Source organism: Struthio camelus, chromosome 3 (assembly GCF_040807025.1).
Source record: "Struthio camelus isolate bStrCam1 chromosome 3, bStrCam1.hap1, whole genome shotgun sequence".
NCBI lineage: Eukaryota > Metazoa > Chordata > Aves > Struthioniformes > Struthionidae > Struthio > Struthio camelus.
The window spans coordinates 109,042,003-109,065,805 of NC_090944.1; the positions used below are offsets into that span (position 1 = coordinate 109,042,003).

The 23,803-nt window shown below is 38.1% G+C and overlaps 1 protein-coding gene across 2 annotated transcripts in view; it reads right to left on the reverse strand.

The window, feature by feature from the left end:
- Positions 1-23,803, reverse strand: part of PRKCE (protein kinase C epsilon) — a 305,131-nt gene that overhangs the window by 104,718 nt on the left and 176,610 nt on the right. For both annotated transcript variants that reach the window (XM_009676282.2, XM_068939624.1), the window contains 7 exons: positions 11,877-12,036; positions 10,636-10,670; positions 9,189-9,274; positions 6,859-6,991; positions 3,803-3,945; positions 2,497-2,593; positions 559-773 (listed from right to left, as the gene is read on the reverse strand). In XM_009676282.2, the coding sequence (XP_009674577.1) occupies positions 559-773; positions 2,497-2,593; positions 3,803-3,945; positions 6,859-6,991; positions 9,189-9,274; positions 10,636-10,670; positions 11,877-12,036 (869 nt within the window). The remainder of the gene's footprint in view (positions 1-558; positions 774-2,496; positions 2,594-3,802; positions 3,946-6,858; positions 6,992-9,188; positions 9,275-10,635; positions 10,671-11,876; positions 12,037-23,803) is intronic.

Genomic DNA, 23,803 nt, shown 5'->3' on the forward strand with positions numbered 1-23,803 from the left:
TTCCCTATTGTGGGAAGGTATTCGGCGAATTACATCTTTGCAGCACACATGGTGTTCTCAGCATTTCTCTAAGCTGCTTCTGCTCGTCAGATCTGAGTGGAAATGCTTGAGTTGTGCTTCCTCCAGCACTGAGCACACCCACCAAGGAAAAACAAACACACATAAATTGTTCTGTGAAGCGAGTATATTTGAACTGGGTATTATCTAGAGAGCGAATGAACTCCTAGACTCCTTTTTCCTGCTCGACCACTGCTATATACCTTGTTGAACAGTATGTATATTCTTCACTTCATTATCCATATCCCAAAATAGTGACATATTGTCATCTTATTTCAAAATGCTTCACCCTAGTTAACTGCAGTGACTTAAAGTGCAGAAAATTCCAGTTGATCAGCAGGCTGATATTCCTGATTCTCACAATAAAAGCTGTTTTTACCCAGTAGGTAAAGAATGGAAGGAAACCACTGGGGTGGAAGCACTTTCTGACTATCAGTATGAATTTTTTCAAAGCAGTGCAGTCAAAAATAGCCCGCGCACCAGAAAGAAAATGCTACCCACCTTGCCAAAGCTGCCTTTGCCTAATACTTTGATGAAGTTAAACTCTTCAAGGCCTATTCGCTTGGTCTGGGCTTGTTTGAGCTCCCCATTTTCACCATTCTCCCCAGATTTATTAAGCTGGTTGTCTGTGGATGTCGTCGCTGTTGCCCTGTGTTCCTCTCCCCGATTGTCAAATGATAATGCTTTCCTAATGTTGTTTTCCAGCTCTTTGATTTCTGTGGAAATGCGAGGAAAAGTGTTCACTTTAACTAAGCATTGGAAAACCAGTCTATGTTTGTCCTGTATCAGTTTTGGGCAGGGATATCCATCTTGAATCTCCCTCCCATCTTTTCTAATCAGCATTCTTGAACGCTATGTAGCGCATTCTGTGGCTAAGAAAACATATTTAGCAAACTGCTTCTCCACCTTACAGTAACCAGCCAAGAACCTGCTGTAACAGGAAGGGTGGCCTTTTAAAAAGATCCTAAGAGAATGACACATCCAAAACTTGAAAGATAAGTCAGAGTAGTGGCCAGATAGTTGTTTCAGGGATTTGTGGGTGTTCCTGCACCACAGAGTAGTACTTTGTTTAAATTGATACTCCAATCTGGGTGAAGCACTCAGTCATCTTCCTGTTTAAGTATTTTATAGTTGTATCTTCAAAAGTTCAAAGGATAGTTGGGCGTCCCAGTCTTACTTGAAGTCAATGTGAGTGCAGCATCTTACTCAATTCCATTTCTTATCAGACGCCCACCAGTAAAGTTTTTGACCACTCACAAGTGCTGCTTCAGGCAGCTATTGTAGATCTGCTAAGCACAGTGCGTCCTCATGGACCTTAAGCTCCTACATAGTGTTTCCTCCTTACGGCCTCAGAAGCAACAACTTTCCGGGCCAACTATAAAAGTGAAATTTAAACAGAATTTAGATATCTCTGTTGTTCTTATTTCAACCAAAACCTCAGATACTTCCAAAATATTATTTAACCAAAAGGTAGTTTGTGAAACCAAAAGGCAGAAAAACAATTAGTTCTGGGCTCAGAGACTTACAGTACGTGTTGTCATGGAGCTTTGGAAGTTTCCCCCTCTCAAAATAAGGGTGAGAAATCTCTCAGCTGTAAATAACTTTCCAAGAGTTTGACCCAAAAGTATGTGCCTTCCTATTTCTTGATGTAAAGAAGATTTTTCATATACCATTGTATACACAGGACGGTACATAAGATACCTCACACACTATCTGTTTTTTAAAAACACAAATCAGACCAGATTCTAAAAGTGCTGCTGACACACGCATTCTGTCAGTCAGGCTGTTCAGCTCATAAAATCAGGTCATACCATTGAGGGTTACAATATCTGTTTCCAAATGTATGCATGAGAAGAATGACTGACAGGAAACAGGCTTTTATCTTCATAAAACCATCTTTGTATCTTCATATCTCCATCTTTATCTCTAAAAACCACACAGATATTCTAGCATAGCCTAATCAGATGGAAGTTATTTTCGCAAATGCTCAACAAGGAATTGTAAGACAGTTTCATCTCAAAATCTTATCAACTATCCTTCAGACAAATAAAGGCACACTCAGAATCCATGGTACTATCGAAAATGTTCCTACCCTTACAATAGAAAATACATTCTCTGTATGCAAAGGCATTTAGTGAGGCAAAGACTCAGCCAGTAAAATTAGCAGCATGTTACGATGACTATTATGTTATGTTATAATTTTCACTCTGAAAGCTACTTAATTTTATAGATTTAAATGAAACAAGAAGTAGGCCTTTTTAAAAGGTTTTTACATTTCATAACTTTTTCAGTAGATGCCCCATTTTTTGGTGGTAACTACTTGCTTGATTTGGATCTACAAAAGCTGGAGCTGATCGCTATAGCAGTTTTAATCCTCATAGTAAAGGATATTAAAACAATGCACATCAGTTAGTTAGAAAATAAGAAAAGATATTAAACCTTGATCACATGGAGAAGTTGGTGCCGACTTTGACCTATCATCTTCTGTTGATGCGGTTCCAGGAACTTGCTGTTGAGTCTCTGCACCTGCAATTAGCTAAGAACAATTCCAAAAGGGGTGCTCAGCAATGAGATCCTTCAGAGCAGAGCGCCAAGAGGAAATTTAATTTAGCAACATTAATTCACAAGTAGAAAGTATGAGGGAAACTGAAGATGTTCTAGCCCTGATGAATCTTCGCTGCCTGGACCTCAACCCATACAATACATGGCATCTCTTCAAATACAGAATATAAACAGAGAAAGAGCCAGCAATTCAGAGAAATGTAAGTTCTTAAAATGAATTAAACGTAATAATCACACTCAGTGAGCAGGAAAGTTTTTGAGTAGCCACTCTGAGCCTGTATAGAAATCTGTCTGGCAAATACATTTAACTACATCAAATATCAGCAAGCACTGCAAACTAACAGTCAATAAAAACATGGCAATTTGCTTTCCCAGGAGTCACAGTTCAATATATTTATTTCTGAGGTTTCTATGTTTCTGCATCATTTTTCAAGAGTGTACAGGGGATTCAACAGTGCAATAACCAGGAAAATGAAACTACAACAGAATAAAGAGACAATGTTTTATGAAATTATGGTAAAACGTGTCTATTTCTGTAAGTGAGAGCAACGGTTCTGTCGTCACAACCACGCAAACACAGATAGAAAGTATGACCAAATTCTGATCCACGATACACATTATGAAATCAGAATAGTTCCATCAACTTTGGATGTACCCGAAGTGATCTATACTCTTTGTTCCAAGAACAACAGCCTAGTTCTTCCTCTAATAATGATGATAATTCTGGATCCAGGTAACTCTGGAACCACCATCTGGCAAACAGTTCCTCTTTACGAGAGTCCCAGTCATTTATCAGCATTTACGAACAATATTGCAGAGTGGTGCAGTGTCTCAACCAATCAATTATTCCACACCAATTCTGAGCTAGATTGTCATTTTTACGAATGGCTGTGTTAAGACCTTGTCTTTCTGTCAAGTCTTCTTTCTCCATTAAAAAGAGTAAATCTTTCCAGACTATATCGTCTCCAGGTTTGCAAAACCCTACCAGATCAAAACAAATTTCACAATAAAATGCAGAAGAGATGATCTGCACTTACAAATCAAGAGCCAAAATCTTAGTCCTGCACTGATTTCAAAAAAATTATTGACCAAAGTCAAGTGAGTGTGATTCCACCCCAACTACTAAAGTTACAATGAAGTCATGCTTATCTCATTTTTATGTGACACTAAATAGTTAAATTACCTTTTTCCGTCTCTGCCCACTATTAGTAATCTTATCTGGAGTGACTCCAAGATCTGCAAGAACTTTAGCTATGCCTCTAGCATCCACTCCGCAGTTTGGTGCCACATTTGTTTCACAGCGTCGATGTACATTCATCTTGCATACTGCAATGAAATGTATCAGAAAAAAAATCTTAAGTAAATTAAATATTACCTTAGCATGTATTTTGTCCTACTTAGATCAGACCTTATTGGACCTAACAATATCTTTTTCAAATACAATTTCATTTCAGTAGAAAAATATTTAGCTGGGTTTACAATGGCACTTAGAATAGAAATATAAAATGATTAACCTGGTTATCATTCTTCTGCTACGAAAATACAGAACAGTGTCTTCAGACAGTCCCAAGTACAGACACAGGAACAAAAGGAAACATTTAACGATCCTGTAAATCTTAAACAGAATTTGAACTAGAAAAAAACCTTCGCAGTTCAGATTTGCACCGTCCACTGCTCTCATTCTGAGAGTAACATTAGTTCTTCACATGTTAATGCCTCTTACTCTATTTTACTCAAGCAGATTAAATCCTGCTGTAGGCGGCCGTAGAATCTAGGGCGTTTTTTAGAAGTACTACCAAACTGCCTCTCTCTTTAGATCTCAATCCATTTACTGAGGTCTTTCCCTCAGATACCTTCACTAGGGCATCAGCAGGGGAAAAAAAGTTGCATTGTTTGCCGGTGTGGGTGGGCACACATCTGAGCCGTTACAAAGCGCCCGGAGCGGTTTTGTGAGGAGCCGGAGAACACGTTTTGTCCTAGACTTCGCTGCCCTCTGGTGGGACACGGCGTAAAGGACGCAGAGCTGCCAAGCCTAAGTACCTACTGCAGTAACACTCCATCAGGCAAATATCTCACTTCATTACTACCCTTAGACCAAAAAACCAAAAAAAGGTACGTATTTAGAGAGCTGTAACTTTAGTACATTGTCAGTCAACAAAGGTATCGACAGAGTTTTAAACAAAACTGAGTTTAAAAACAGCTGCGCGGATAAGCATTATTTATGAGGTAACGATGAGCACTTCAGGACGCGGGTGCCTTTGGTTTTGGAGTACCTTTCTGCTCACCAGAAGAGCAAGAAGAAATCACTATGCATCGTATTTTCCAGGCAAGTATATGTGGTGACCAAAGCTTAGCGGCAAATTAAATATATGTCTTGAGACCCATAAGAACAGACATATGGGAACTGAACTGCTTGACATAAAGAAAGCAGGAAAATGTTATATACTCCACCTCCATGCAAATGTTTTGTAAAAACGAGTGCAGTGAAAAAATAAAAGAAGAATAATTCTCTGGACTACACTTCTCGTGATGCCAGAGCACTGGACATGCAAGTACATCTCTGAAGAAGGGAGCATAGCTCGACACTTGTTAAGAGAGAAAACAAAACACAGGGAAAACTACGTTTCCAGCTCAGGGAGTTCTAGATTTCATGCAGACTATGCTGTATTTTGTAGGTACAAATTTTATCACCATATAGAAAGCAAACAGACTCTCTGAACTATTGTTCGTATGCATCTCCTACAGTGTATGTCCATACATATGCGACATACATTATTTCCTACATTAACAGAAAATGAGCCGATATGCTACTTCAGAGAGACTACGACAATGAACTAATATATTCCTAGATTAAGCAGAGCGATACTATAGCTTTCATTAAATATGAAAGAGCAAAAGGATCAGGTTTACTGGAAAAATCTTCTCTGAACATAGCTCCGCTTTTGAACAAAATCTTTAATAGCAGTGAAGTAACAGTATTTAGAGTCTGACATTATATGACTGAGCACTAGCTAGAACCACAGGGGAAGGCTTAAACTTCAGAATGCTCTTTATCATATGTCACTTTGCCATGACAGAATTTTCTTATTTCCCTTGGTGGTCAGCAATGTGTTACTTGAAACATTAGTTCACAAATAATTCACCTACAATTATGTCTCATCTCAAAAAACTGCAAAAGATACATTTTATTAATAGATTATAGGTTTTTCTATATACATATCTCAGTGTTTCTGCTCCTTAGAAGGGCACATCATGTCTTTTTCATATTTATGAAGATGGATCTACCCATTCATAAAGGTGTCATAATATGAAAATGTTTATAATTCAATTAGGTACTACTTCCTAAGGATCTGACATAACCTTCAAGACATCACTCACTTAAATGCACTAATTACAGAATTTTATTCACTATTTCAAAAACATTACACTTCTTTTCAAGTGTTTGTACTGTTTTCTCCCCATTTTAGAATATGCAGATCTAATAAGCAGATGTATATCTGCTTGAAACAAGGAAATATGTATCCAACTGTTTCTGTTAGTCAGCTAAAATGACATAAACACCCCTTCCATCAAAAACTTCATACACAGTCCAGTATATGTAGTCCATGAGTTATAGAATATAACGAATCCTTTCCTTTCTGGAAAGACGGGATAGGCAGACAATCACAAAGCACAGTTTAGCTAGATATAAAAAGCAATACCAACCAATACCTCATCTTTGGATATGGTGCAAGATTCATTCAGCCTAGCCTTCAATATATACAGTCATTTTTGAAGATGATGTCAAAGGAAAAAAGCAATGTAAAGTAGTAGTGCATAAGGCACAACTACTGGAATAATAATTTCAAAAGTTTAATCACCACCACCATAACTTTGAAAACACAGAAGGCATAAGAGCTGATGGGATGTAAATTGTCATGCTCTTAATCTTATGTCAACTCTGATTTCCTGTGTGGCGATAAATCTGCACAGCAGCCAGTGCAGAATTTGCTTCTGCACCTTTGTCTTCTACATCCATCATTGGCTGGTGTTGCAGGCAGGGTAGAGGACTACCTTCTTACCACTATGGCAATCCCCACAACATTCTGCTATTTACTTTCTATTAATTTCTGTACATCCTAGAAAGGACAGAATGATTTTAAGGGAGTAGCATGTTTTTTGATTACAACAGAGAAGGTCTTTCCAAGTCTACCGCACTCGCACAGAGACGAAGAAAAGATCTAAAGTGGTAATCCTTACCTTTGCATTGTAAACCTTGTCTCAAAAGACCCCAGAGCAACGAACCACAGTGGTCACAGAAGGTGGGCACTTTGTAATTGTGAATGCTGAACTTGTGAGGCATGTTGACACTAAAACGCTGGGATCCCACTTGCTGAAAAAGGAAAGCACAGAATATTGCATTCTAATTAATCTCTTTATAATTAGCGTACACGAGACCCTGTTACGTTTTGAAAACGCACAGAATTCAGACAAGATGAAATAAGTCTGTGCTCAAATGATGATCTTTTTATTACATATGCTCCAGCCCCAGAGTTCTCACTATTTTATTTGGGGAAAAGAAGGGGAAGGGCTGCTGTTGTCCAAGAGATAAAGACTGAAGTCTGCTTCCTAGTACTTCTGGGAAAAACAAATACATAGCTATCAGGAAAGATCAGTTAATGTGGAAGGCAAGGAAGTCACTCCCAATTGTTTTAGGAGCAGGAGGCAGAGCTAATACAGGACTAAGAAAGAGAACTATATCACAACTCATTACTTTTTCATATCCCACAGTCCTTTAGGTTATGAAAATGGTAAAAAGAAATTGTTGCATTCAGGGACTCCAAGGTATGATTACTTACTAATTAAAGAATGTCATTGATAAGGTTTTATAGTGGCCGCCGTATAGCAAGAGATTTATTTCGATGTTTTTCCTTCCCTTTCCTATTACTGCTGGCTTCCCTCCAGTGATCTAGTACCCCTTCTAAACAATGACAGCATTATATCAGCAAACCATACAAGCTTCCACCAGTCTGGAGCCTGGGAATATAAATCTGTGCAAGATTTTATATCTTCCTGTGGGCACTGGGTACTACTCAAAAACAGCACAAGCCAGAAACAGTCCTGTATCGCAATTCTATGTGAGAGATCAGCTTTCAGACTTAAAATACAGTACTCCTTGGTTGTAATGCAGATATTAAAGAGGGCTTCCAGTACGAAAAATGGTAGTGAACTGCACAGGAAGAAGGGAATCTGTTAAGCGGCTAGTCGAATTCATATTAAAGTTGCAACAGTGGCTCTACACACAGCTCTAACTCCTTGCTATGCTTTTTCAGGTATATAAACGTAGGTTTTTAACAAATAGAAACATAGAAATTTACTTTTTCTGCACTTTTTTCCTGTACTTTTTCTTTTTACCTTAGCTAATCCTATAGTGAAAGACAGTGAAGAATAGTAAGGCCTTGCTGTTGCACAAAACAGAACAGGATGATGAGGATAGTGAGCTTTGATTAGCTTTTCCATCAAAACAAAAACAAACAAACAAGATAGAGCATTCACTGGCTACAGCTAAGGGCTGAAGCTGTAAAAAACAACGGCCTTCAACTCTCCCCTATCAACCCAGCTATACAAAGATACTGAAGACATTAAAGGTGAGCAGTCTGAAGAAGTTCAATAGGACTGCAGTCACATTACGCCCTGGTGTCACGCTATATAGAGAAATTAGCATGCCTTTAGTAAGCAAGCCTAAAAGGCCATCTTAGCTGAAACAGACCTTTAACCAAAGCGAAGGTTATGCTTTGTTTTCTATTCTGATGCAAAATATCTGTCTTTGCAGATGTATTTATCTCCCTGACAGTACTGTTCCAAAGGCAGCTTATCCTGCCTTCAGGTGAACGTCCTCATTTATTTAAATGCACAATATCCTAACGCACAGGTTGAGTTAATTCCCTTCATATACAAAAGCTTACTAAAAATAGGAAGGAGTTATGCTGAGAAACCTGCTAGCGATGCAATATATTGTGTTATCACTATGTCTTGTTATATAATAGCCATGGGTCTTCTTCAATACACATATGGCTTCACATACACACATTTTGACAGCCTGGATACAGTTTTTGTTGAGGTGAGCTTTGGTGAACAATTTCTGAGTGGTCTTTCATGTCGACATAAGACTCCCAAGCATACTGCATATACTATCAGCTGCTCAGCTGACTCAGTCACATAAAATGCAGTTAAGGGATAAAGGGTCTGATCCTGCTGCTTTTGAATTAAAATGACAAAACTCATTTAACTTGGAAATGGAGAAGGTTCAAAAATAAAAAGACTGCGATGGAACTCACTGAAACTTTAACTGAGCGTTCAGATGCTATAAGAAGTTTATTAACAAGAATAAACGGCTTTACAATAATTTCCATGTAAATGAAATGGTTCTAGTAATCTGTCATTCCAAAGTAAATGCCATATTACAAAAAGACCAGACGGGCACAATAACTCTCTATAACATTTATTGATTAAATGGAGGAGATGGCACTAATTTGAACAGATGAAAGAGTAGTAGTTTTATCCAGAAAATTTATTTTAAAAATATTTACCTCATCATGAGTTTCCTGTTTCTTTAAGCCAGCACACTTCGTTATTATAAGTTCATGGCATCTCTTGTGGACTACGCAAGTGCAAACTATGAACAAAAAACAGATAAAAGAATGAGTTTTCATGAAGATTGATTTTAAAGTAAAAGCTTGAAGTCAAAAGACCAGAAACTCTGGGATGTGAAAGACTCGCTGCAAGTGACTGCTGATTTTGGGAGTTCTAAGTCTGGCTTACATAAGCAGAAGACATGCAGTTTCGAAAGATCAATGCATTTTAAGAAAACTACAGCCAAAAATCTCAGTTATGTAAAACTACAAACCACCTTTTAAAGCATTACTGTACTTTTTCTTGTTCTTATGGAACAATCATTATTTATTTGATATAGTCCATGATTTCCACATCGTATGAGACACACAGATAAAAATAATTCCTGTCTGAAGAGCTTCCCGAGGAAGAGAGACATAAAGACAATTCATTGTAAAATTCAGAGAACAGAATAAATGAAGTTGCACGTTCCTTTTATAACACATTGTTGTAAGCTGAAAACAAAACAGGTGTTTCAGGAGGCAAAAATGCTTTGTCAATATTCATATTAATTACCTAATGAATGTACAATATTTGCAGATGTGAGATACTAGATTAAACATTACAAGGACTATCATACAGTAAGATTCAAGGTCATTAATGCCTGAAAAAAAAAACTACTCTAGGGTGAAATAACGAATTTTATTTTTCCTCTAGCTTTGGCCATTGTTGAGAGAAAAATGCGCAACCCAGGGAACTGCTTCTGTATGTTAATACAGTAAATCTTATTACATTATGTAAAACTATTATTCTCATTTATTTATTTATTTACAAGATTTCATCAAGTCTCTCATAACTGAAAAATCATCACTGACATGATGATTTCTACTCAAGTCGAATGAGAACTAGGTAGACAACCTTCACCTCAGTTGGTGACTGAATAGGAAAATTAAGAGTACAAGAAATTGAGAGTTGAAAATGAAGCACTTTGGCAGTCTTAGCTATAACCTTCTCTACTGATGACCTCTATAATTATCTCATCTATTTAATTACAGTGTTTGCAATTACCTGGCATTTTTCAGTGAAGAATCTTAAGCAGAATAAAGACTTCACAATTTTAAATTGTAAGAAATGAAAAATCAAGAAGCCAGCATCACCATAACTGCCTCAAGGTGGATGTGCATCAAGAGATAACTAGGATCTACAGAGATGATAATTATGCTACTGCTTCACATATGCTGCTCAAGATCAAGTTTTCAAAATCTGACTGCAACTTACTGTAAAGACTGAATCTTTGGTGAGACCAACATATTCAGATCTGCAGCCTTGTGCTAAAACCTTGTCTTTGTACATATAAAATGCCTTACTTATACATTAAAATACAATATACAAATTCAAACTTCCTTCTGTAGACTTTCCTCTTACCTTGACATTGGTATCCCTGTTTGCCTATTACACCCCTGAAAAGAAAAACAAAGTGTTTTAGAGAATGCAGAATATATATATATATATATATTTATTTATTTAAAAATTACAACTTTTTAAACCTTCCTTTTACTGGACGTACATAAGTTTGAAAGAATACCTTCTTGTAACCAAAAATGTGATAACTGGATTCCTCAACTGAGATCAGTTCAAAGCAGGGATCACATTTTAGCTACTAAGAGGTAACAGGTCGGAAGACACAAGCCATGAAGGGTTTCAGAAGTACAGACATATTTGCTATAGTAAACAAGGAAGCCAAAAGCTAGCAAAATGATCATTAAGTTGGTATCTATATACCTATATATATCTATATAGAGAAAGAAATGAGACAAGATTGCATTTGCCAGTATTTGTCACTCAAGATAATCTTGGCTAGCCTAAAGCCTAACCTGCAAACATTTCTTACAGGAATGTAGTTGAGTACAATGTCATTCAGCTTGTTTCACATTAAAAAAAGACTGATACACTCTTAGGAAATACTTATTATGGAACAGATCAGATCTTAGATTTATTAAGGTATAACTGAGTATCTCTGGGTAATTTTGGAAAAAATGAATAAAATCACTGAGAAATCACTGAAAAATAAAAGTCTCCATCCGACTTCTCTACCTGAAAAATACACCTATTCAAAAATCATGTAAATCCTTTCTAAAAGGGAGTTCTTGGTATACATTGTAATAACAAAGACCTTGTAGCCTGAGCACTCAAAAAACTGCATCATTAAAAGTCCAATATACCCATCTTCCATTAACTTTAATAAGAAATATAAGAGCTTGCTATTTCAAAGGAGAAAGATGGTGACACTTAAGTGCCTAAACAAGCATTTAGGCATCTTGGCAAAATGTGAAGGTCTAATATTAGGTCTAAAGCTACACTTAGGCACCTAGAGGGCAGCACACTGGCTGTCTACCTAGACTTTATGGCAGGTACTAGACACGAAAAGATTGAACTTTGCGGCTGAGAGGAAAAAAAAAAAACATACAAATACAGCAAATTATAACATTCATAATGAAAGTCTGACAGTCTTCTATTATTGTTTGCAAAACAGATGACAGCTTAATATTAAAATAAAGAGGTAAAGAACTAATACTCTGTTCCATTTATACTTCAGTAAAACAGGACGGTATATTAACTCTTCAACTCACAGTTGAAAAGAAAGCCAAGCCAAAGTTGCTTCATACCATATAAAATCTCTGCAGTGTGAACAATATGTTGGTTGTCTAAGGTAGGTGGCCATAAACTTATGTCCATTAACCTGGTGTACTCTGCGTCGCACAGCGCCCTGGCGCTTTCTGGGGCGCATACGTTCCCGGAATACACGTTCTTCATTGTCTTTAGGTGCTGAAAAAGAGGGAAAAAAACAACAAAAAAAAAACCCCAAAATGTTGACTTCACCAGACACAAATACTGAAAAACTCAAATGCAATGAACAAACCTATGCTCTCCAAAAACAAAAATAATCCTCTCCAGCCAGTCACTGAAAGAAAACTTCCTTAATTCAGTTGTAATTTGTTCTCTTTCAACATCAAATACTAAAAGACCAAAGTTTTCATTGCATAGCTTAGGAACTTCTAATAATTGTAAACCTTTGTCTCTAAATTCAACCTAAGCTGGGAAGAAGTCATCTGAATTTTTTTTAACTACCAAGCACACTAACAAGCTCTTAAACTGTAACTAAATAGTTAGGTTCTCCAAAGAGCTCAGGCTCTCATCTCACTTGATCTTCCAAAGACCCCTCAAAAAAATCCCTCAGAAAGTGCCAACACAAGCACAGGAAAACGTAGTACCAAGCAGAACAAAAATTCCATTCGAAATTGATGACTTTGTAGAATTTCTGATTAGAATTTGAGCTTCAGGCACTAGTACTCCACTTCAATATTAATATACTGTCAACAAAACGTTCAAGGGAAGGACGTTGTTCCTCTTAACCAATTTCTGCTCAATTGTATATAAGAGATTCAATGGTAGAAGACGTAAAAATTCAAGTTACTTACTACATGTCCAAATAAAAGCTTTTAAAATAATTCTCTGGCAAACGCTGGCTCCATTTTTCCAAGGCGTTATTCTGAGAAGCATCACTAACACCCATTAAGCAACAGCTCAGAACAACTTAGCAACAAAGAACACTACATAGTTTTTAATGAGACAGGTTGTACAAGCAAACTAAAAAAGACCCTAATCCAGTCATCGGTTGTCAGATATTAATCCTGTTCACGATTCATCTAGTTTCATTTTAAAATCTTTCGTGTATAAAACTTTTCAAGCTTTTTTGCCCCCAATATTCCTGGTTTGTGCCAGATCCTTCTTCCTTCTGAACTTTGAAACTTGCTTCTAATTTCCAGGTCAGAATTTACTCATTCTTGTCAGCAGCAGAGTACAGAGGGGCAATACAGATAAACTGATAGAGGCAGAAATTATCTATGGCAGGAGCCAAATTTTTCTCAAACCACCCCCTTCACACAAGCCGCCTAGCATCCTTACCAATTCTTTCAGCAGAAAATCCCTTTCTGTGGTCTTTAGTACTACAATAGCAAGGGCCATTGCTAAGATATTTGGCAAGGCAAAGTATTTTTACTTCTGTATGTTGTATTCTTTTTACATATATTTTTTTAAGGACAAGTACTTGTATCAATACAATACAATTCTTCTCTTACTGATGCATATATTCTCAAGAATGACTTTCTTTCTGGACAGAGATCCATGCAAATGAAACTATGCACTCACTACTTCCAAGCACTCACTACTTCCATGCATATCACATTTTGAAAAGTATTTAATAGTTCTCATGCTTGGAAATTCACCTATACTGAATCATTACATCTTTTTATGTTATGCTAAAGACATCTTTGGTCTGTTGCAAGCTTTTCTTTACACTGAGTTCTCTTCCAAGCAGTAATACGGTGCAAAGAAAAAAAAAAACAGAGCAATTCAAATCTATAAATCTATAGTAATCTCAATTTATTTTAATATATTCAAATAATTCCTATTTTTCAGAGTTATAAAATTAGGAGTTATTTGTTTATTTAGGAGTTGTTAGAAAACGGTCTTAAACTAAGCTGACGGACAGAGAACATGTGAAAATAGAGAGTACAGAACCACGAACAGAGGCCAACTTCTTTTACTGCGCAGCAAGGGCTGAAAACCATGACACTGTCATGGTCATTTAAACATCAAAAAGCCTGCGCTACTTACACATTAGTATCTTGCAAAAACATTATGCTCAGAATGAGTTTTCACCAAAACACATTTGTGGGATGGCCGGAATGGAGTTACTTTTATATTCTAGGTGAGTTCTTGGTAAATAAACAGACTTACACAAAGCTACTCCTTTTATCTATATCAAAGAGCGACCAAAAACTAAAGGTCCAAATCCTCTTTTCAAGGAAAGAGATAAGAAATAACAAATATGTATCAATTATATTTATTTTTATGCATTAAATAATAAATCAATTTCTAATTATAGCTCGGCTCCTTTGGAGAAAGATTGGCTTTCACAGAGAAAGAACAGCAAGCAGTTGGAAATCTTACCAAAGACTCTTGTTCCCAGCTTCTGAATAATTTATTGAAATCACAAAGCTGCTGGATTTTTTTTTTTCTTAAAGGAAATAATTCTACATGTAATATGTAAGTATTACCACTGTTCTTTTGGTTATCATCCAGATTTCAGAATTTGCTAAAGTATGCAGCTTGCATGTGACAAAGTTAATGTTAAAATACCACTCTCCTGGAGAGTTTTCACAAAAAGTTATCTGCTTATATGAAAAGAACAAGATGTTCTGACAGTGCACAGTTCACAGTCGATATGATAATCAGTCCACAATATTGCTTTTTTCATTTTTTGATTTTTTTTCTTTTTTTCCTCTTAAGCATAACTCTTCACAGACAAAGCCTCTGTAATTTTACAAAGCAGATGAAAAATCTTCCTCTAATTTTGGCTACAGGAACAGACTTCCATGACACTATTTTCTTAGCAAAAGTTTCTTAAAATAATAAAGTAAAATTATTTTAAAGATCTATATTGAATACTTCAATGAAATCACATTTTTCAGTTACAGTATTTATACTTAAAATAACAAAACTGGTTTGTTTTTTTTTTTCACAAATACAAACACTGCCGATATGCATCTGCTCTGACTTGAAAAGGGATGCAAGTAACATACAGATCCTGAAATTATCAGATTAAATAGCAGGTCTGAATTATCTATATTATTTCCACACAAACTGCATCTCTGTGTGCGAGAAGGCTGCTCAAATAGCTCAGGCAACTGCAGCTTTCTTAGCTAAACCTGGAAGTCCGTCAGCCAGTTCCCGCAGACCATCCTTCCCATTCGTCCGCTGCTCTGTATTTATCAGGGAAGAGGAGCGCGTGGCCATAAGCAGGGCACTGCGTTCTGCCATAGTGGAGACTTGCACAGATGAATGGCGTGTCCAACAGGGGAGGCAGCCACTCGCCCGCAGTGCCTCTGCCTCCACCACGCACCTCTCGCTGCAGCCCACGCCGAGCCCATCCCTCAGCAGTCAGCGGCAGTGCCTGGGGGCGGGGGGCGGTAGCAGTAGCTGGCATCATCGGACACCAGTCTTTCATTGAAACAAAGTCACAAGAAAAATGAATTCACCCATGAGCTTTACACTCATACAGCTAGCCTGCTATTACCCAGTGCAAACGTAAAAGGCGTGCTATCCTGCGCTGCTCATGCAAGACACTGCTATGTTTCTGCATGACTTACAAGGATGCTCCGCGCCGCAGACACAAATCAGGCAGCAGCTTTACCAGGTGACGCAGAACTGGATAATCACATCTGCGTTTAGCACCTGCCGGCTCATCCTCAGGGCTGTGAACCACCCATTTCTATAAGCACTAACAATAGTCTCTCGTTCAAACTAAACCCAGTACATTTCCATTTACTTCATACTGAAATGCCGCACTAAAGACATTCATTTAACTATCTCATGACATCTACTTAGACAATGAGCTACAAGGCCCTCCCCAAAGTTTTCTTGTTCACAGCCAGGAAAGTAAAGGTTACTAGATCTCATTAGAAAACGCGTAGCTGGGAAAACCCCAACATTTGCGTGATACAGCCAACTGGTGTTTTCAAGATGTGCTTTGGAAAATGTTAGCATCCCAAGCAATACTGGCTTTTTAAATGCATTTTAAAAAGAAAAAGTCCTGCACCGGTACATGATGGATTCTGCAGTTTATCCTTGTTTAATGTATTAATTTAACCTTCATTTTCAAAAGAAGGAATAAAAAGTGCTCATGATAATTGCAGAGTGTTCATGGTGAATACTGTCAACAGAGCGTACTGAGTGTGGTGGTACTCGAGAACTGCCAAATTTAGAACTCACTGCTCTTCAAAAGCTCTTGAATAATGCCATTACTGCTTTTCATTAGAACAAAGAGTAACTCTGAGTTATTTGGAAAACAATAGCATATAATTGCTTTTACAGACTCATGTGTACATACAAATATATTACCTACAATTTCACAAGCCACAATCGTGAAGACTTACAGGCTTAACTTCAAGCACTTGGAGAAGAGCCATAAAAGCCAATAGAAGCATTTGGAATGCAAAATTTAAGGAAATTTGTAAATACTCGTATGTTTAAATGAACTGTCTGGAACTACATTTGATACTGTTAATCATGTAATATCTGCTCTGTACATTTTACAAATTATAACTTTAAAGATACAGAGTAACACAGAATATTCCATAACCTGCAAAGGGGGTAAGTTTCGGGGGATAAAAACCCCAATCGCTGAATAACAAAGGCTATAATGTAGGAGATCTCATTTCATACTACTACAGCATAAATTGAAAAGGTTTAGCACGGAGCACTAACTGCAACCATCTTGGGTAGTAAAACGTGCCATTTCTATTTCTCCATCCTCCATATTTCAAGCACTTACTCCTTTTTATTGTCAGAATTCTGTAAGTGGAAAAATATTTCAGAAAATGAGAGCTATTAAGCACACAGAGAAGTTTTTCAGCGTTGCTGCTCTCACTCAGAACTCCAGCTTCTAAAAGCGAATGCACCGGGCGCTCTCCCTTCGTCCGGAGGGGCGTCATACTCGATAGTGATAGTGTTGGGCGGGCGGGAGAGACTATAAGTTGCAGTTAGATGGCTACTGCACCATCAGTGCCAAACTATAGGCCCTCTATAGCAGTAATTCTAACAACAACATCTAGAGCTAGCATATAACACATGCAACAGAACAGTTACACTTCCGCAGACTTCTGGGACAACCTAAGCGCTTTTCGGTCTGTGCATCTCTTGGGTGTCTTCAAATTACTGTCATCCATAAACACAACCAACAGTCCAGAAAAAACAGCTGGTTTAACACCAACTTGTAATGATTACAACAGAGCATAACTGAACAATAAATGCAAAGGAACAATGATCCTACAGATGTTTTACCGCTGAAGATTAAAATTAAGAGCTTTTGTATCGTAATATGTAAAACACGACCACTTCAATCAGTACGTATGTACTGATGCAGAGCCTTTGTTTTAGCACTGCACAATGGCTAAACTGAACATTATAAACATCCTGTTCAAATAAGACTATATTATTACTGACATTCCACAGACGAGGTAGGATATCGAGGCATGACAGGTAATCTGCCTGAAGCTACGCTGGAAACAGGAGGCAGAGCCAGGAACAATATCCAGGACTCGGCAGATCTCAGGATTGAGTGTAACCAGATCATTATGCATCAAAATTAGGTCTCACAGGATTATTCCGGAACTCTATTTTGGGCCTCTACAATAGAAGCACATATACCGTCAGCCAGGTTTCTCCAGGCAGAAACACGGGATTTTGCCTTTAAGGGTTTAATCTTCTTTAAAGACAAAAAACTCACCCCCCTCCACCATACAATTACATTTCAGTCTCTCTTTTCTTTTCAAAGCATGGCTTAGTAGGAACACCTGCAACAAATGAATCTCATAACTTTAAGATAAAAAAATAGTAAGGTAAATGCTACAGTATCATCTCATAAAGCTGCAAGGCATTTACTGATGCACAAGGGAATTAATTAGACAGTCTACCATGGTCACAGAAAGAACATGCAGCTTTCATGAAAGGACAATATTCCCATCCTACTTCTTCATAAAGATTTGTCTTGTTCTACCTTGAACCTGCTTTCTTTGGAAATCTGACAGGAAATTTCCTCTTTAATAGGAGAAGGATCAGGTCCTTACGTAATTCTACATTGTTGTTAAAGAAAACAAAGATGATGAGTGTTAACTAAGGAAATTAAAGAATAATCACAGAATGGGAGAATTTTAGAAGAGACAGGTGTCTAAGTCATGTCCATCTACACTAAGCCATTTACTGAATGCACGCAATAATATGTTGCATTTTTAAATTATATCATGCCCAAATACAGCGGGTCACTTTCTAGCATGGGCTCACATTCAAACTCACTTTTATTCAAACATGTGCTCATCTTTAAGCCTTTGCTTAAATTCTGACTAAAAGAGAGATTCTGCCTATATGCAGTTGAAGGCTTCCCTGGACATGTGATTTGGTTTGTTTTACTTTGCTTTTTAAAAAAAAATATAAAGCAATTCTCAACTGCCTTAGTGATTATTTACAGAGGGTTTCACTCTTCTCCATACACTTAAATAATCATTGTCTAGAAGGTACTCGTTAGCTCGCTCAAAGCTGCATCGACAACAGTAATGCCCTGCGTGCTTTCAAATGAAGACACTTTCACAGTTGATGCTGGCAATGAAGGAGAACGTAAAGCAGAAAAGCACTAAAATGTCTCACAGACATCAAAGGTCCCATGGCACTTTCAGCATACGGAGAAGTCTGAGTTAGTTTTCCGAATTTTCCCAGCCTTGTCAGCTGGCAACAGTTTGGAGCTGGTGTGGAAACTGTGGCACGTGGTACCTGAAGGGACACCGCTGCCACAGCTGCGGCCCATCTCTTCTGCTGAATCAGAGGCCCAGAGGGAAGGAGAAATTAGTTCCCATGCTTTCTTGAACAAAACTCCCCTTCAAATGACTTTGAGGCTTTCCTTAAGAAAGCCTTCAAGATGAGCCCTTATACCTTGCCACAGTCCATCTGCACAAGACCGCAGTGATGACTCACACAGGCTTAGGGCATCAACAACATGGAATCACACATGTACTTTATCACATGATCACATGACACGTTTTAATACATTTAATACTTAATGAACAGATATCTGTTTTAAAGGAACCGTTAATTAGACAACTGCTAGGGCACAGATATAAGTATTAGCTACTACATCTGTTGTTCAGGGCCCTGCTATTTTGGGGGGGGGGGGGGGGTTTCTTTGAGGCTCACAGAAATGACGGAGGTGCCGATCTGATCCTAGAGGTGAACGTAGAAATTCTGATACATAAATAGCTGTCAAACCCATAAAGTAAGCAAGTCAGACAGATTCCTCCTACTCCCTCCCAATTTCTTTGCTGGTGGTATTTAACATTAATTATAGCAATAGGAAATAAAACCTGTTAGGTTGAAGTATGATTTTTTAGAAGTATGGCATGCCTGAAAGAAGAATTTCTAACTACAGTTTTCACATTGCGCTCCATTTGGCAAAAAAATTATATTGCTAGAAATACCATCAGGAAGTTATTGCTACATAACAGGTTTTCTGAAAAGTCCATTTCACATCTCGAAGTTTTTAAGACAAATTTAACTTCCAAGACTTTCTCCTAAACACAGAATATAGAGTGTTTTCAGATTGAAAGGAGTCTGCAGGAGAAAAAAAAATCAATGCTAACTAAGGTTATTTCAGTCTTTCAGTGTTATCTTTCAGGAGGAACAAACAGCCTCTCTCTAAACACAATGCCTTTATGTCAATAAATCTGCAATTGAAATCAGAGAGGTGGAAATGCATTCTGCATATGGTAAATACTAACGCTATTACTCAGGCGAGGAATCTTACTCCAGTGAACGTAACAGGGTCTAATCAAGAAGTAATGTAGAACTTAGTTTTTGCGCTATAATTTGGCCTGATACACTTACACGGTAAGAAAATGAATTTTGTTTGTGGCACTGAAATTCAGTTAGTGTTAGTGTTGATACAGCATTAGTGACAAGTAGTATTAGTAGTCTGGTGGTAGCATTGGTAGTGTTAGTGCTGATTGATAGGCAAAACAAAATTTGCAATAAGGTGTAATAGTCCTTATTAAGCCAACTCATTACTACAGCTAAAAAAGTAGACAATCTTCTCAATGCACAAGCTAGTCTTCAGGCCCCTCAAGGATCAAATTTGGTTTTGGGCACACAAAATAAGGCTCTGGGAGATGTAGTATAGGTAGATGCCTGAGCTAGTGCTAAGCTCCCTTGGCTGTGCAGAGCTCAGCCAAAAGTCATCCTCAGGACTGCAAGTCTGCAGACGTGGCCTCCAGGCTGCTCGTGGTGTGCCCGTCAGGGCATGCACAAAACACTCGTGGCGGTAGACACGCCAGTGACACGTGCTCACACTGACTGTCCTTCAGCTTTCTTCAAGGACGGACAGAAAGTGTGACAAACATACCATGGTCAAGGCTGCTGCGGAAGATAATCTTTCCAAGTGGTGTACACATGAAAGTTTATTTTAACAGAGCTCCAGGCTACGGCAGTATCTGTAGGACCAACACCTGAGCTGCTACACTTTGTCAGTTCCTGGAAAGGAAACGGTGCCGTGATGCTAAAAGCGCACATTGTGAGAATTTCAGTGCAGAGCCCTTTTTCCAGAGGTAACTATTAAACCAGACAGATCCCAAAGGACAGTGTTTTAAGCACATGTTTGTGATAGGAAAATAGTGCTGAACTCTTCTGATCTAATAGTTGCAAAGGCACTGTAGAGAGTGATGAAATAGAAAGTTGTATGACTGAGATTTCTGGTCTTTCAGAGAAGCGTTGTTTCTCAAATAGTTTTTCAACCCCGGCTTTGCTCCATAGAACATGTTCCGTGTTTTACCATAGAATAACAGAAACGTTAAGTGGAAGGCACCTAGGAGATGCCCTAGTCCAGCCTCCTGCAGCGGGGAAGGGTCTCTTGTGCTTCAGTCCAACCCAGCTAGTGTTTTTCTGGCTGTTCTTGAAAATCTCCAGTGAGGGAAATTCCACCCCACACTTGTGTATCTTGTTTCACTACCCTGGCAGGCAGCTTGCTTTGCTAATGTCCAACCTGAATCCTTTTGTAGCAAGTTATGCCAGACGAGTGAATGGTAACCTGAAAAGGCAAGTTTTCCTCAGCGTAGAAACTACCGAAGTATCTCCAGCCAGGCCACGGACTATTATCTAGTTGTACGCCATGGGCAAACGACGAGGCTGCAGACAGCCACAGATACAGTGAGAAGTCATGGAAAAGAGCACTGTAAAAATTATGAATACTTCTCAGGCCACAGCAAGACAAGCTGTTGTGAGCTATCCCTGTGGATACTGCAGTCATATGGTAAAAGCCACAATATTTGAAGGTAAAAAAGGGGATGAAAACCACTTCCTGTCTTTATGTTTCTAAATCTCACAGTTACCTTGTTGATCCCACTTCCAGGTCACCTTCCCGAGAGTGACAACCTGTTTTCATCCGAGCTTAGAAATACACATACAAAAGCTCACTTGTGCTTAAAATCTTCGTAGTAAATCTTAGAATTTCATGTTGACTTAATTACATTAAGGACAAGCACCTGTGGTGTATAATCTACATAGGTCAGAAAAGATGGCTTGCTTTATTATACCTACACTCCCATGAAACTCAAGCCTATGATGAATGTCACACATACTCAGGTTTCAGTGTGTTTCACAGTGAAAATGAAATCTTCCTACCTACAGTTTAGATAAAAACTAGGCGGACATGAAGATGAGAGAAGATAAACTTCAGCATAAGGTTACTTCGAAGAAGTGATTCTTTCTTTCCTTTTTTTTTTTTTCCACATTTGTTGCTTTAAAAAATATTAACTTTTCCAAGTTTTAGAGAGTTCTCTATGAGATTGTTTGGTAAGAAAAAAGATGTCTTAAGAGTTAGAATGATCCTGTTTCATTCGGTCCTAAAACCTGCCACTCTGCAAAACAAAGCAATCTGCTTTTCTAACTCCAGAGGATAATTAATTTAATAATCAAACTAGATGTAAATATTTTAATTTTGCTGTAAATGCTCTGTGGAGTTGTGGAGGTAAAGACAAGATTGATCTAACTGATCATAAACACAATTTTAGAAGATTAAAGGATAAATGATAAATTACCCTCCAGTCTTATTAAAGAAATCTTAAGCTTATGTCCTCAGTGGGGCAGAGTGAGTCCATTGTAGAACCGCTTTTGAGTCTAAAGAGTATCTGGCAGGGCCCTGTCTAACAACTGAGAAAGCACCTCCTTTATCTCAAGCAGTAAGGACTCTTCCCATTAGCATGACTAATTCTGGAGTAGATTTGAAAGCACTGAACCCTGAATTCTTTGCTCAAAAAATTCTCAGGAAGGCCAGAGGGAGTTTCAAGGGCAGGCAGAATGACAGTGATATGTTAATATTCTATTTATAGATGTTTTCCTTACACTTTCAGATAATTACACTGTCCCTGTTTAAATATTTTTCACCAAAGTAAAAAGAGGCTGTAAAAATTTGGGGGTTATTTCCTGCCAAGTGTCTTTAAGTAATGAGACACACAGTATTTGTACCTTCAAGCAGACAGTCCCACTGATAACAATGTAATGGTTCTGATAAACAGAATAAGATTTGACTCCAAGCAAAGGGATTTGTTATTAGAAATAACAGATGAGACTACCATCCTCACCGCCACAGGTCTGACCAATAGGTTCAGGATGCTTCATACCTGTTTTATCTCACTGACTGCAATAATATTAGCAATCAAACTATTCAGTGTTGGGAAAGCGATCTTGCAACAGTAAAACAGGGCAGCAAATTATTTTTTATTCAAAGTAACTCGAAAGGCTCTCTTTCCCAAAGCAAGTTAAAACTTTGGGTTGACCATATAAACAGCATGTAGCCACTGTTTCAATTATTTCCTCAATTAAAAATTTGCTCTTGTGCCACATTCTTGGTCATTTTTGGAGTCAGAGAATGCGCCTGGATGTCTTGATGCATGTCAGCAACAATCACCTGGTTAGCACGAGCGACTGAAAGACACTCCTGTCTAAACACTGCCGCGCCAGCTCTTCATCTGGCCAGGAAGCCCATCTGTTAACTTTGGGTACCCCAGAGGAGTGCCTCGGGGATCAGGGTAGCTTTAAAACGTGCTCTGACAAAAGTCCCATAATGGTTATCCAAGGCACCAGGTCTGCACGAAGCAAACCCTGTGGCTGACAGCCCCTCAGCTGGACAGAAAGCAAGACTACATTTCTGATATAGCTATATGCAGTTTATGTATATTTCTTCTGTCATTTCACTTGTATCTTTTATAAATTGGTTCTGGAGGCCAGCAAGACATGGTATTAACAAACACCTCTCCACAGTCAAGCCTGTGGAGCACCTGAGGGGTAAAAGAGCAAGTCCTCATTCGAACTGCACAGTACTTTTTTCTTTTTTTAGAGGGAGGGGGCACCGGTCATCCTTTAGTCCTTTAGTCCAGAGGGCAATCATCTTTTGGATTTTTTGCTTTTTACAGCTCTGCTGTTGAACCAAATAAAACCATAAAGATATTAGTGTTACTCATCACCTTAGAAAGGATTATTCTCCAAGACAGTTGCCACCAATAAATACGATTTGTTATCACTTTTTTCCTTTTTGGCCCAGTACGTAACCTATAACATGCTTCTAGCAGTATCGCAACATGCTGTTGCTGTTTTGGTTTTACACATTTACTAGAGGTCCTATTCCGACACTTATGCCTGGGGGATGTCACCCTCTACCAGCATCCTCATCTTGTCCATTTCTTACGTGGACAATTCTTGCAATCTTTTGTAATAGGCAAAAGTTAACAGCAAAATAACTCATTCCCTCTTTTAACTGTCTTTCTTACACATATGGGAGGAATTTGTCTTATTCTGATACTCCCCCCTCCCCTAACAAAAGCTTAATTAAGGAAGTCTCTGACTCACATGAGCAGCACTATTAAAGCAACTATCCCATTTATGTCTTTCCATATAAAATATATAATTACTGATTTCAGTTCAGAGAACAATAATT